General features: G+C 46.1%; 1 protein-coding gene across 2 annotated transcripts; it reads right to left on the bottom strand.

Moving 5' to 3' along the window:
* Nucleotides 1-1,996: 1,996 nt before the first annotated feature.
* Nucleotides 1,997-11,470, bottom strand: rab35b (RAB35, member RAS oncogene family b). 2 transcript variants are annotated; one of them, XM_074637062.1, is made up of 6 exons: nt 10,983-11,470; nt 8,866-8,916; nt 8,641-8,764; nt 5,505-5,629; nt 5,214-5,338; nt 1,997-4,097 (listed from the first exon to the last, which is right to left on the bottom strand). In XM_074637062.1, the coding sequence occupies exons 1-6, from the start codon at nt 11,032-11,034 to the stop codon at nt 3,969-3,971; spliced, it is 606 nt and encodes a 201-aa protein (XP_074493163.1). In that variant the 5' UTR covers nt 11,035-11,470; the 3' UTR covers nt 1,997-3,968. The 2 variants fall into 2 exon arrangements, with proteins under 2 accessions (XP_074493163.1, XP_074493164.1); XM_074637063.1 differs by lacking the exon at nt 5,214-5,338 and having other exon boundaries at nt 3,876-4,097; nt 10,983-11,295.
* Nucleotides 11,471-13,246: the final 1,776 nt, after the last annotated feature.

The raw sequence follows: 13,246 nt of genomic DNA, 5'->3' as shown, positions 1-13,246 counted from the left end.
ACTGAAAATTAACTAATGAAAATCAGCTGTTGCTTTTGAATTGTGGTTCAACAGAATCATTTTAAAAAACAAACTGATGAAACTGGCCTGGACAAAAATGATGGTAGCCCTAGAAAAGATTGAAAATAATTTGACCATAGGGACATATTAAACTAAGGTGTGTCCTGTAATTAGCATCACAGGTATCTTCAAACTTGTAATCAGTCAGTCTGCCTATTTAAAGGGTGAAAAGTAGTCACTGTGCTGTTTGGTGTCATGGTGTGTACCACACTGAACATGGACCACAGAAAGCTAAGGAGAGTTGTCTCAGGAGATCAGAAAGAACATTATAGACCTTCATGTTAAAGGTAAAGGCTATAAGACCATCTCCAAGCAGCTTGATGTTCCTGTGACTACAGCTGCACATATTATTCAGAAGTTTAAGGTCCATGGGACTGTAGCCAACCTCCCTGGACGTGGCCGCAAGAGGAAAATTGATGACAAATTGAAGAGACGGATAATACGAATGGTAACCAAAGAGCCCAGAACAACTTCCAAAGAGATTAGAGGTGAACTCCAAGGTCAAGGTACATCAGTGTCAGATCGCACCATCCGTCACTGTTTGAGCCAAAGTGGACTTAATGGAAGACAACCGAGGAGGACACCAAATCATAAAAAAGCGAGACTGGAATTTTCCAAAATGCATATTGACAAGCCACAAAGCTTCTGGGAGAATGTCCTTTGGACAGATGAGACAAAACTGGAGCTTTTTGGCAAGTCACATCAGCTCTATGTTCACAGACGAAGAGATGAAGCATCCAAAGAAAAGAACACTGTACCTAATGTGAAACATGGAGGAGGCTCGGTTATGTTATGGGGCTGCTTTGTTGCATCTGGCACAGGGTGTCTTGAATCTGTGCAGGGTGCAATGAAATCTCAAGACTATCAAGGCATTCTGGAGCAAAATGTGCTGCCCAGTGTCAGAAAGCTTGGTCTCAGTTGCAGGTCATGGGTCCTCAAACAGGATAATGACCCAAAACACAGCTAAAAACACCCAAGAATGACTAAGAACAAAACATTGGACTATTCTGAAGTGGCCTTCTATGAGCCCGGATCTAAATCCTATTGAACATCTGTGGAAGGAGCTGAAACATGCTGTCTGGAGAAGGCACCCTTCAAACCTGAGACAGCTGGAGCAGTTTGCTCACGAGGAGTGGGCCAACATACCTGTCGACAGGTGCAGAAGTCTCATTGAGAGTTACAGAAATCACTTGATTGCAGTGAGTGCCTCAAAAGGTTGTGCAACAAAATATTAAGTTAATGTTACCATCATTTTTGTCTAGGCCAGTTTCATTAGTTTGTTTTTTTAAATGATTCTGCTGAACCATAATTCAAAAACAATATCTGATTTTCATTAGTTAATTTTCAGTGAATTTTTATTTATTATTACTTTTGTCAGTTTCAAGTTATTTCAGTGACCATTGTGGGTTTTTCTCTCTTTAACGGAACGTTACCAACAACTTTGCCTACGTCTGTACGTACAGACAGACAGACGGACAGACAGAGACAGACAGACGGACGTACAGACAGACAGAGACAGACGTAGACAGACAGACGTACAGACAGACAAATAGACGCACAGAGAGACAGTGAGAGAGTTATGAATGTAATTATTGTTAAAAAAAATCATCATTTGAATATGCTTTGGCAACATGTGCAGTGTTACGTCATGCCAATAAAGCCATTTGAATTGAATTGACAGACAGACAGACAGTCGTACGGACAGACAGACAGAGACAGACAAACAGATGCACAGACCAACAGAAGGACATACATACAGGTGGACAGACAGACGTACAGACAAAGAGACGTACAGACAGACGTACAGAGGTACAGAGAGACGTACAGAGACAGACAGACGTACAGACAGACAGACCGACAGACGGACATACAGACATACAGGTGGACAGACAGACGTACGGACGTACGTACAGCTTCCAGAGACCAGAGCACTCTCTTCCTCCCAGGCTAGTTTATTCACAGAAAGCAACAACAGAAAAAGACAGAGGTTTAAAACAGAGTTCAGACCATGAGATCAGGTCATTATGTGTCAAATATTTATTCCTTTAAAACGTTTATCACTGATTAAATTCATGTAGGGAAACTGAATAGTACATCTCTTTTTCTCCAGTGTACAGCAAACCACAGCTGACGGCTGAGTTCCAACCACAGCACACGTTGGCTGTGCTGATCCTGTGTGTATGTTCTATACTGAATATAAACACACAAATAGATTTATATATACATACACGAAATGAATAGAAACCATAGTGATACCGTCCCTCGGCCCTGGAGGTCACGTGACCTCTCCACGTGGATCAGGTCAGCCAGAGTCTGGTTGTGACAGACGCTCAGCTCTCTCTGATCACTCTCCCAATTCAGATGGAATAAAAGCACACGTCAGTAACAGACGCCGTACGGTGCCTCGGCCTCTCACCGAGCCTGGCGGTGCACGTGGAGAGGGAGAGGAGCCCATCTGTTCTCACATTAACAGTCCCTCTGTCCGCTAACACACCTCCTCTGAACAGGTAGCGGGGGGTGGGGGGGGGGGGGCAAACATGACATCAGACTTTAACATCATTTAACTGTTGAGAATATTCTGCAGGCTGAGAAAACACAGTAAACCCTTAACAGTGTAAATGCATTTTACACAAAGTGTTGCATGCTCAGAGACCACCGTCTGCTGCGGACTGGAGGTCACGGTGACGACCGGAGGTCATGGCGACGGCTAGAGGTCACGGTGACGGTTTCCAGAGTGTCCTCGTGAGGTGAATCTGTCGCTGTGAGAGGTGCTGATGGGAAGGAGGCCAGAGGCTGCAGGGAGGGAGGGATGGATGGAGGGAGGGAGGGAGAGGGGGGCAGCCCTGAGCACTTCCTGAGGACTCCACAGGGTCCCATCAGAGCCTGATTCACCTGCCTAGGGGCCAACGGGGTCAACGGGGGTCAACGGGGGTCAACGGGGGCCCACGGGGTCAACTATGGCAACAGTGAGCTCCTCAGATTTCTACTCTAGAATATTGGCAGTATCGTCGTTGTTTTTAAAAGATGGAGGAAAGGGTTAAAAAGCAAAGTGTGACAGCGTAGTAAGAGCGCAGCGAGCGTTCAGAGCTGCTCGGCTGCACGTCAACTAAAAATCAAATCAAAGACTGTTGGCTCAGCACGACGGGAGGTCAGAGGTCAGGGGTCAGGGGTCAGGCGTCGGGGGGATGGGGAGCTTGGCAAAATATAGACAGAAAAACAAAACGAGAAAGGTCACCAGTTCTGTCCATCGGATTAGTGGCTAAAGGTCGTCTACCAATCATCATCATCATCATCATCATCATCATCATGTCAAATAAAAGCAAACCCAGCAGTTCATGATCTGTTGGCGTGAGCCGCACTAACTCAGGTGTCTGAAATGTTGAAGCTGCAGCGAGGCGGTGAGACCGCCACTCTGACTCAGGGAAACACCCCCCCCCCCAAACCCCCAAAGAAACACACCCCCCAAAGATAAAACTAGAAAGAAAGAAATAGATCCAGAAGAGGTGAATGCTCCTCCTCGCCAGGCGCAGAGTCGGTGGACTCTGAATGTCCCGTGAGCAGTGGATGAGGAGGACAGAGGACAGACTGAGTGTAGGGGGGTGTGGTTAGAAACGGAGCGTTATGGCGGTCGGCTGGCGGCCTGCAGGTCCTTTAAGGAGGGAGGAGCTCAGGTCAACAGCGCCATCTGCTGGAGTCCAAATAAAACTTGATTTGACGACTAATAAAATCTGTACACTTTTTTTTTTAAGTCTTCATGATTAGTTTGTCCAGACGGGACATTTTTCCATTTATTTATATTTTTTTTAATCTTTCTCCGTATATTTATTAAATCTTTAATTTAGATGCTGAGTCCATCTTGAAGGATGAAGGTGTGAAGAGAAGACCTCCGCCGGACGGCCTGAAGTTTGCTAGCAGCACTTTTTCTTCCGTTTACTGTTCCGGGTGAGTTTGACCACGTCGTTCTGTTGCTGCTGCTGCTGCTTGGCCAGCACCTCCTTCTTGGCTCGTAGCACGAGCTCTGTGATGCAGTTGAACATCTGCAGGACGAGAACACACCGACAGATGTGTGGTGAGAATAGAGAATCAGACAGCTGTAAAACAAGCTGTGGATGAACTCTGTTCCATATCAACCTACCAACATCCTACAGCAGCGCTTAGTCTGGCTCCCAGTCAGAGGAGAAGGTCAACACTTAGCTTAGCTTAGCTTAGCGTAGCATAGCGTAGCATAGCATGAAGACTGGGAAAAGGGGGCTAGCTTGGCTCTGGCCAAAAGGTGTCAAAATAAATATATAATATGAAGCAACTGTAAAGATGGCTGATTAATACATGATATCTCAGTTGTTTAATGTGTAATAATAAAACAACAGGTTATGTGGCGACTTTCTCTCCTCTGGCTGCATCACCATGACAACACAAACAGGACATAATGTGTTCATTAGTTCATTATTATATGAAGATGTCCAGTTGGGCGTCAGGACATTCTGACTGGGAGACATTTTATAGACCAAACAATTCATCTATTAAAGGTATTAAAGGTATTAAAGGTGGTGTGGCTGGTAAACATTTGACAGTTTTTGTTACATTAGTTGAAATTATAACAGCAATTAATAAATCAAATGTTCTGATAAAAAAATAAAAAATCTGATATCTGTGGCTGTCAGGACTCTAATAACCTGTCCAATCATTACATTCGACTACCTGTCTACCTACCTGTCCTCCTACCTAATGATAGTGTTGGAGGAGTGTCTTTGGAGGGAGACCTGAAGGGACGGACTGTCAGTGTTGATGACTTGGTGTCTTCCTCTCTAGATTTAGGGACTTTTGGAGCTCGTGCTGCTGCTCTCAGTGGAGAAGAGTTGGTAACACTGGGCTGGTTTTTAGGTTTAAATCTAGTGAACTCTTTCTAGTTTCTCAACCTCACCGACCCTAGCTTTAATTGAGAAAATAATTAGCGGAGTAATTGATAAATAAATCAATAAATGAAATAATTGACTTTAAGATAAGGTGTGTACGATGAGCTGCTGAGACGGCCTCCTGATCAGCTGCTATTACAGCAGTCAGGCCTTCAGCTGAGCTGCTCGGCAGACCGGCCACGTCCCACTAACACGCTGTCAGTCTACAGACCACACCAACAGTCTTAGTCTCTGAGTTACCTCTTCAACGTTGATGTTCTCTTTTGCACTCGTCTCAAACAGGTTGATCCCCATCTGCTCTGCAAACTTCTGAGCGTCAGTCGTCTCCACCACCTTGGAGTTGGGGTCGTCGTTTTTGTTTCCCACTGAAAACAGATAATATTATCGAGGTGATGAAACAGTTAAAACAGAGCTGGGAACAGTTCTTCAATGCCTGTGAATAAAACAGGTGAGCTCCAGATTCAAGGTGTATTCTAGATGAAGGGTGGGAAGATGACACCAGCGTCTGGACACTGACCGGAGCAGACTCACCTAATATTCGGCACACGTCATCACAGTTCTGGTTGATTTCATGTAGCCATCGTTTGACGTTGACGAAGGACTCGGCACTCGTGACGTCATAAACCACTATGACCCCATGCGTCCCCCTGTAGTACCTGAACACGCAGAGGGTCAGAGACAGTCAGCCCAGAAGTCCCATAAATATACATCTAATAATATACTGTATAAAAATATATCCACATGTTGTTGGTCCCACACTTGGTGGGATCTCTTGTTGGGTCTCTAAACTATAGAGTGCGGTCTAAGACCTGCTCTATATATAAAGCGTCTCGAGATAACTTCTGTTAAGATTTGACGCTATATCAAATTGAATTGAATTGATATCGTGTCAGCTAGAACACCTGAACACTAGGGGTGGGAAAAAAATCGATTCACCCATGTATCCCGATTATTTAAAGGATTTTGAAATAGATGTTTTAATGTCAGTATTGATAGATTTGCTTCATCTGAGTCTATGTGGATGTAGAAGGAAGTTACCGCTTTTATTGTTGTAGTCTGAGTGACGTGACGTCATATCCGTTCCGTATCCGTCAACCAAAACAAACCTCAGGGAGTCTAAAACGTTGGAGGGTCAGCGTGGATATGACCTGAACCCTCCCATGTTAAATTCAGCGTATTATTCCTGAATAAAAACAATTAATGTCTTCCATCTATCATTTTCCTTTAGTTACACAAGCATATTCACTGCCCTGCGCCCGGTTAAACCACTGCCACACATCTGCAATGTATCTGCCCGTTTTACACTATTTGACCGACGGGTGGTTTCTGGTGCATATGAAGCCCAGATGAAGCCTCGTGAAATGAACCCTTTTGCGAACCAATTTGCTGGAAAGCTTCAGTGCTTCATGAAGCTTCATCTCGCCAGCACTAGTGTTTATGGCCCGCAAACAGCAAAGACCTGATACAGGATCAAGGTGGAGCAGCATCCCAAATGTCAAAACCAGCTTTGAAAATGAAAATAAATCCATCTTATCAGAATAAAAGCATGAACTCACTATAAAATGAGAATTCTGGGACTTTAGAGGTCTTATTTGGGCAGCTGTGGGTCAGCCACAGGCCCATCCAGCTAGCACCCAGAGCAGGTCTCTGCCAGGATCCAGCTCCACGCTGAAACTCATTTAGGACCTAATGAGGCACCACGCCACTCTACTTGAGCACAGTGAACAATCAGCCTAAACAGGGCGCCTGCTCGGTGGAGGATTCCTGTACGACGACCAGCAGCCAAGCTTCCTAACTAGGCCGGTCCTGGTCCTTGGGGGCTGAGGCGTCAGCAGCGCTGCAGAGGAGGATCCTGGTGTTGCGATGGTCCTCCCTGCAGCGCTGCTGCTACATCAGATCATAACACGCCCTCCTGGCCTTGTTCAGGACACAACTCTCATGGCGAGGACAGTGACAGTTTAATATGTGGTCATCTAGTGTAGCTCTGTCGGAGAGGCTGAGAGGACACATCAGTGCTGTCTCCAGAGACACTGAGAGCAGCTGCACTCTGATTTTTTATGGGTGTCAACTCTGGACTCTCATGTCCAGCCAGTCCATGTAAATTACATAGTAATTTAAAGTCCATATTTCAGCAGGACAATGGGGACAGAAATCCTGCTTGAGCTTGATCAGTGTGAGACACTGAACACCTGAGAGACAGCGAGCGACACTCGGGTAGAGAGGACAGCCAACAGCAACAGGAGACGTCCTATTACAGTTTAATAACTGGTTTACAGGAAGACTGCTAATAAGAATTATTTTCATATTAATAATAATAATAGAGGAGAATGATCACTTCCTCTCAGTTCTACGCAGCTTTATGGCATCTTTCAGCTCACTGTTTGGGTTTTTAACTGTTCTGATCCATTCTCACTACTCCATCTGTGTTTCCACCAGCAGCAGGCAGCCGCTCTAAAGGACCACTGTACACTAGCCGCTAAGCAGCTAGCAGCAGACACACTCAGTTAAGAGACGAGCTGGTGAATATACAGAGACAGATGTTTCCCTCTGCTAACATCTGGGTTTAACGGACCTTTTCCCCAAAATGACTGATGATTTTGAATTGAATCGGTCTCCCCGGCCTCCACCCTGATACTATGGAGGGTAAAGTCAGTTTGTTTGTGTTGTTTACAGCATTGGAAAATGGCGTAATGACTGTTTATCCAGAAACAATGTCCCAGTTACTGTGGATAACCCACAGAGCTCGCTGGGAACAGCTTTCACTGGAACTACTTTCTGACAAAGAAATAGTCCCAACTTTTTATCCAAAATAATAGGGACAACATTTCTGCTGTTGAATCATTAATATTATTACTAGTATTATACTCATAGTAGTAGTAATAGTAGTGGTGGTGGTGGGGGTTATGAAAACATTTGAAATATCTGAAGATCACATTCACGTATCATTAACGGTCTTTCTTCGGCCACAGATCTACAAACAGTCAGCTGGAGGGAGGCAAACTACTGCTGCGTCTTCCAACGACTTATTAAAACCTCACACCTATGTGCTGTAACCCAGTGTTACGCATTAGCACTGAGCTGGTGTGTTTTCAACAGTAGAGAACAGCGGCTGTGTGTTTCATTTGTGTTGTGACTCACCTGAGGACAACCTGAATAGATAGTAAGACTTAGCTCACAGGCCTCGTGTTGGACACGTGTATGTCTATGACTTCCTGCTCTCGTGTTGCCAGATAATGCAATAATAATAATAATGTGGGTTCAACAAGTCACCTGCACAGAGTACTCTGATCCATCAGTGTGAACCCAGAGGTCGGCAGGGTGACACTACTACCAGCACAAGAGGCTAACGTCGCCCAGCCCTCGGCGTCTCGCTCCCATCTGTAATTAAGATGTGTGGGGAATTCCCCCCAGTTTCATAGAGCAGCACCGACTCATTCTACTGGTCTACAAAGTGCTTCCCCAAATAAAACCTAATCTGAGGACCACAACGAGCCTTTTGGTTTCAGATTCAACTGCTGAAATTTAAATATCAAGCTTCACCTGAGAAGCCCATGTAAACGTGTGTGTGTGTGTGTGTGTGTGTGTGTGTGTGTGTGTGTGTGTGTGTGTGTGTGTGTGTGTGTGTGTGTGTGTGTGTGTGTGTGTGTGTGTGTGTGTGTGTTCTCACGTGGAGGTGATGGTGCGGAAGCGCTCCTGTCCGGCTGTATCCCAGATCTGTAGCTTCACCTTCTCCCCGTTGATCTCTACTGTCCGGATCTTAAAGTCCACGCCGATCGTGGTGATATAGCTACCTGCAAACACGCATCCCAACACAGAATCAAGTTACTGACCAACAACAACAAAGAAGAAAGTCTTGAACTGATGCTACAGTGGCTGAGGTAGAAGCACACACCTGAAAACGTGTTGTCTGCAAATCGCAGGAGGAGACTGCTCTTCCCCACTCCTGAGGAGGAAACACAAGCACAGGAGGAGGTTTAATGAACAACAGGTTTCCTAAATGAACACAAATGAGTGCATTCTGAGGACAAACATGTTGGAGTTTTCAGGTTTTATGCACAACAAAATGTTTCCGTAGAGTTTTGCTTTTTCATATTATATTCTAGTTATCAAGGAGTAAGACACCACGTGACAGCTGCAAACCAAAAACATGACTTCTACCATCTACAGTTGCTGTAATCCTTGTGTAATTAAGATTTAGTACTTCAAATTATACAGACATAGCTGCACCTGTTGCACAGTGTACAAGGTGAAGGATTTAAGGTAAGCAGGGCTGCACCCTACATGTTCATTTACAGCATTTTGAAGACGCTTCTACCTGCAGAAGTTTAATCAATGCACCAGCAGAACAAACAGCAGCAGCTGGGAAGGCTTGTGTCAAAACCACAAAGACAAGACAACAAATGAAACAAATATATCTATCTGGGCTCCTAAAATTATCACGCTGCATAATAATCAACAAAAGAGTGGGATGAAAAGGGAAGATAGATGAGAAGGATCAGTCGTGTCTTCAACAGATCAGTTGTCAGGTTACAGCTGGATGTTAGGAAGTGACTGTGCTGCCCAGCCTGGGTGGGACTCAGCCTCCAGCCCGGTTACTGAGCTCTACCTATTGTGTTATTGTCATCTCATGTTTGATTGCTCCCAACATAAAAGCTCTCAGGTTCCTGTGGTGTCCACGCTACAGAGTTTGGTTCAAACAAACAAACAATAACCATAGCCTCAAAGCAGAAGAGAGATCGTCATCTTTTTGTGCTTTACAGGTTTTAATATTCCATCCTGCTGTCTCCCTCATGTAATTCCTCAGGGTGTCAGTGATGAAACCATTCATGACATTAACATGTTCAACCTTTGCAGCCTGGATGTATGTTAAACCACTCTCCGTGAGTTGATACACCATGTGGGTGTGCTACTGTGAAAGAGGCTAAACAAGTCCAGCCAAGTGATAAAACTCGGGTGCAACTCTTTCCTTTCTAATCTCTGTTTAACACCACACACACTAGTGCTTGCATGGTGCAGCTGAGGGGACACTGGCCTCTGTGTGTGGGGGGCAGTGAAGGGCCTGCTGTGCTGCCCTGTCCTGCACAGCAGTGCTGCCAGCTGATGGGGTAGTGCCAGGATCAGGGTGGTCAATGAATGCAAAGATCACTGGTCACAAAGAAGTCCTGCAGGCTGATGCTACACTCCTCCTGAGGGGGGGGGACGCATTAAACAGGCATGTTTTCACTTGAATGGGGAGATACAAGAGGAGCAGCTCTTATCACATCTACATTATGCATCTACCTGTCACATTGTTCTAGGCTGTTACCATGATAAACAAGTATCACTCTAAACTGAGTGATACTCCAGTTGTGCTCTCACTTTCCTACAAGACTGACTAGAGCCTGCAGTGCAGCATTCCTCCACTATAGAGCAGCTAGCAGCACTAGCATGCTAACTCCATGCTAGCTCCATAACAAACTAACAGCGTGCAGCAGACAGAAGAGCTATCTTGATCTGATATAGAAGGAGCACAACTTGTTGTAACACGAGCTTCTCAGAGCAGCTAATGCTAGCTAACGGTACTGAGAGTGGAATGCAAGGCTAACTTCAGCTAGCTAACCCAGCTAACAGCTAGCAGCTAGCAGGGATCCAGACTAGAGGCCCAGTAGAGGAGCAGCAGTCCTCTAGTGGGGTTCGCTGTCTCTGGGTTTAGCTGTAGAGCTCTCAGTCCATAAAAGAACATATCATAGAGACAAACCCCGAAGATGTAGAGGAGATGTCCGGCCTGATCGGCTGCCATGGCCCCAGCCTGGACACACACCCTCCGCCCTGTCCTCCGGTCTGTCACCGCCACACACATATGGCGGATGTGTACATTTCACCAATCATTTCAATGCAGAAAATCAAAGAACATGTAGTAAAGGCATGATAGCAGCCCATCACGACATACAGCTGGATTCTGTCTTCTCCCCTTGAAAAAAAACCCAGACGAGGCCTACTTCCCGTCCCTCATCCCCGGCCTCGGCTTACCGCTGTCCCCGATGATGAGCAGCTTGAAGAGGTAATCGTAGTCCCTAGCCATGCCGGTAGCTGCTGGCTCAGCCCCGCCTGGTGCCGCTGTGCTCGCTGTGCTGTCCGACCCCTCGGCTCGTAGAAACACCACCAGCCCCCACAACCCCCAGTATGGAAGAACACGACCAGTACCGACACTACAAACTGTTAGCCACCCCGAGCTGGCGGCGTTTTTCTTGGGGTTTCGCGGCGTCAGCAATCCTCTCCCTCCGCTGCAAACAGCCGGAAACTCCGCTTCCTTCTGCTGGAGCTACACCCTCCTCTGCCCGGCCTCACTGCGCAGGCTCCGGCTGCTGATGCTGCTCAGCCGCCCCATCATCCAGTCTATGGTCTCATCATCCAGTCTATGGTCTCATCATCCAGTCTATGGTCCATTCATCCAGTCTATGGTCTCATCATCCAGTCTATGGTCCCACCATCCAGTCTATGGTCTCATCATCCAGTCTATGGTCCCATCATCCAGTCTATGGTCCCATCATCCAGTCTATAGTCCATTCATCCAGTCTATGGTCCCATCATACAGTCTATAGTCCCATCATACAGTCTATAGTCTCATCATCCAGTCTATAGTCTCATCATCCAGTCTATTGTCCCATCATACAGTCTATGGTCCCGTCATACAGTCTATGGTCCCATCATTCAATTCAATTTATTTCAATTCAATTTATTTTTGTATAGCGTCAAATCACAACAGAGGTTATCTCAAGACGCTTTATATATATAGAGCAGGTCTATGACCGTACACCATAGTTTAGAGACTCAACATGATCCACCAAGCGCGCTGTGGCCAGGAAAAACTCCCAGATTACTGGGAAGAAACCTGGAGCAGAACCGGGCGCAGGGCGGGCGGTCATCTGCCGAGACGATGAATGGATGGATGGATGGATAGATGGATGGATGGATGGATGGATGGAGAGAGAGAAGCAGCCACAATAGTAGCCTAGCAGCTGTAATAGCTAATACAAGTAGGACTGATAACACAAAACCAATAGTAGTGGACGTAAAAGATTGATAATACAACTATCGGAATTGATATCACTGGGTCGTCCTCAGACGGGCTTTCAAGTGGAGCTTCCAGCTGTCTCAGTCCTCCATACATCTGGCTAGCTCGCTAGCACTGTCCAGCATCTCTCCTCAGTACGTCCATGTGTGTTGGTGTGGGACGTCCCTGTGTTCGATGCCCGTGCGTTGGTTCCCGCAGCATCAGCATGCTTGCTGGGAGTTCTTGATGTCTTTGGCAGTGACCAAGAAGTCTCATTCTCCAGGCTGCCACATTGTCACTAAGTGTTGGTAGTCCCTCGTTAGCGTTGGTAGTCCCTCGTTAGCATTGGTAGTCCCTCGTACAGACGTAGTTTATTAATGATGGTAGCAGTTGGTGTCAAGCAGGCACCGGACGCGGTAGCAGATGCAGCCACGATACCAGAGACAACCGGATCCAGGTGAAACCCCGCTCCAAGTGTACCCATGCTCCAGGTATAACCTCGCTCCAGGTGTGACCCCGCTCCACGGTTACCTGCGAGACAACGAGGCACAAGGACTCCCGGGAAGGAATGAAGTTAGTAACAACATGGACATGAGTATATACAGAAGGAGAGGGGAGCTCAGTGTGTCATAGGAAGTCCCCCGGCAGTCTAGGCCTATAGCAGCTTAAGTATAAGCGTTATCAAAGAGGAAAGTCTTTAGCCTACTCTTAAATGTAGAGACGGTGTCTGCCTCCCAGACTGAAACTGGGAGCTGGTTCCAGAGAAGAGGAGCTTGATAGCTGAAGGCTCTTGCTCCCATTCTACTTTTGGAGACTCTAGGAACCTCAAGTAACCCTGCATTCTGTGAGCGCAGTGCTCTAGTGGGGTAGTAGGGTACTATGAGCTCTTTAAGATATGATGGGGCCTGACCGTTTAGCGCTTTGTAGGTGAGGAGGACGATTTTAAAATCTATTCTGGATTTTACAGGCAGCCAGTGTAGAGAAGCTAATACAGGCGTAATATGATCTCTTTTTCTAGTTCTTGTCAGTACACGTGCTGCAGCATTCTGAATCAACTGGAGAGTCTTAAGAGACTTATTGGAGCAGACTGATAATGAGTTGCAGTAATCGAGTCTAGAGGTAACAAATGCATGGACTCATTTTTCTGCATCATTTTGACACAGGATGTGTCTGATCTTTGCAATGTTACGTAGATGAAAGAAGGCAGTCCTTGAAGTTTGTTTTATGTGAGAGTTAAAGG

This window comes from Sebastes fasciatus, chromosome 6 (genome assembly GCF_043250625.1).
Source record: "Sebastes fasciatus isolate fSebFas1 chromosome 6, fSebFas1.pri, whole genome shotgun sequence".
Classification (NCBI taxonomy): domain Eukaryota; kingdom Metazoa; phylum Chordata; class Actinopteri; order Perciformes; family Sebastidae; genus Sebastes; species Sebastes fasciatus.
The sequence above is the reverse complement of the archived record's forward strand: the minus strand, read 5'-3'. Positions and strand labels throughout refer to the sequence as shown.

Coding starts and splice junctions, on each gene's coding strand:
- rab35b (XM_074637062.1), bottom strand. CDS start 11,034: ATGGCTAGGGACTACGATTACCTCTTCAAGCTGCTCATCATCGGGGAC. Junction 5,339..5,504: donor TGACGTGTGCCGAATATTAG/GTGAGTCTGCTC, acceptor ATCTGTTTTCAG/TGGGAAACAAAAACGACGAC. Junction 4,098..5,213: donor AGAACATCAACGTTGAAGAG/GTAACTCAGAGA, acceptor CTCGTCCTGCAG/ATGTTCAACTGCATCACAGA.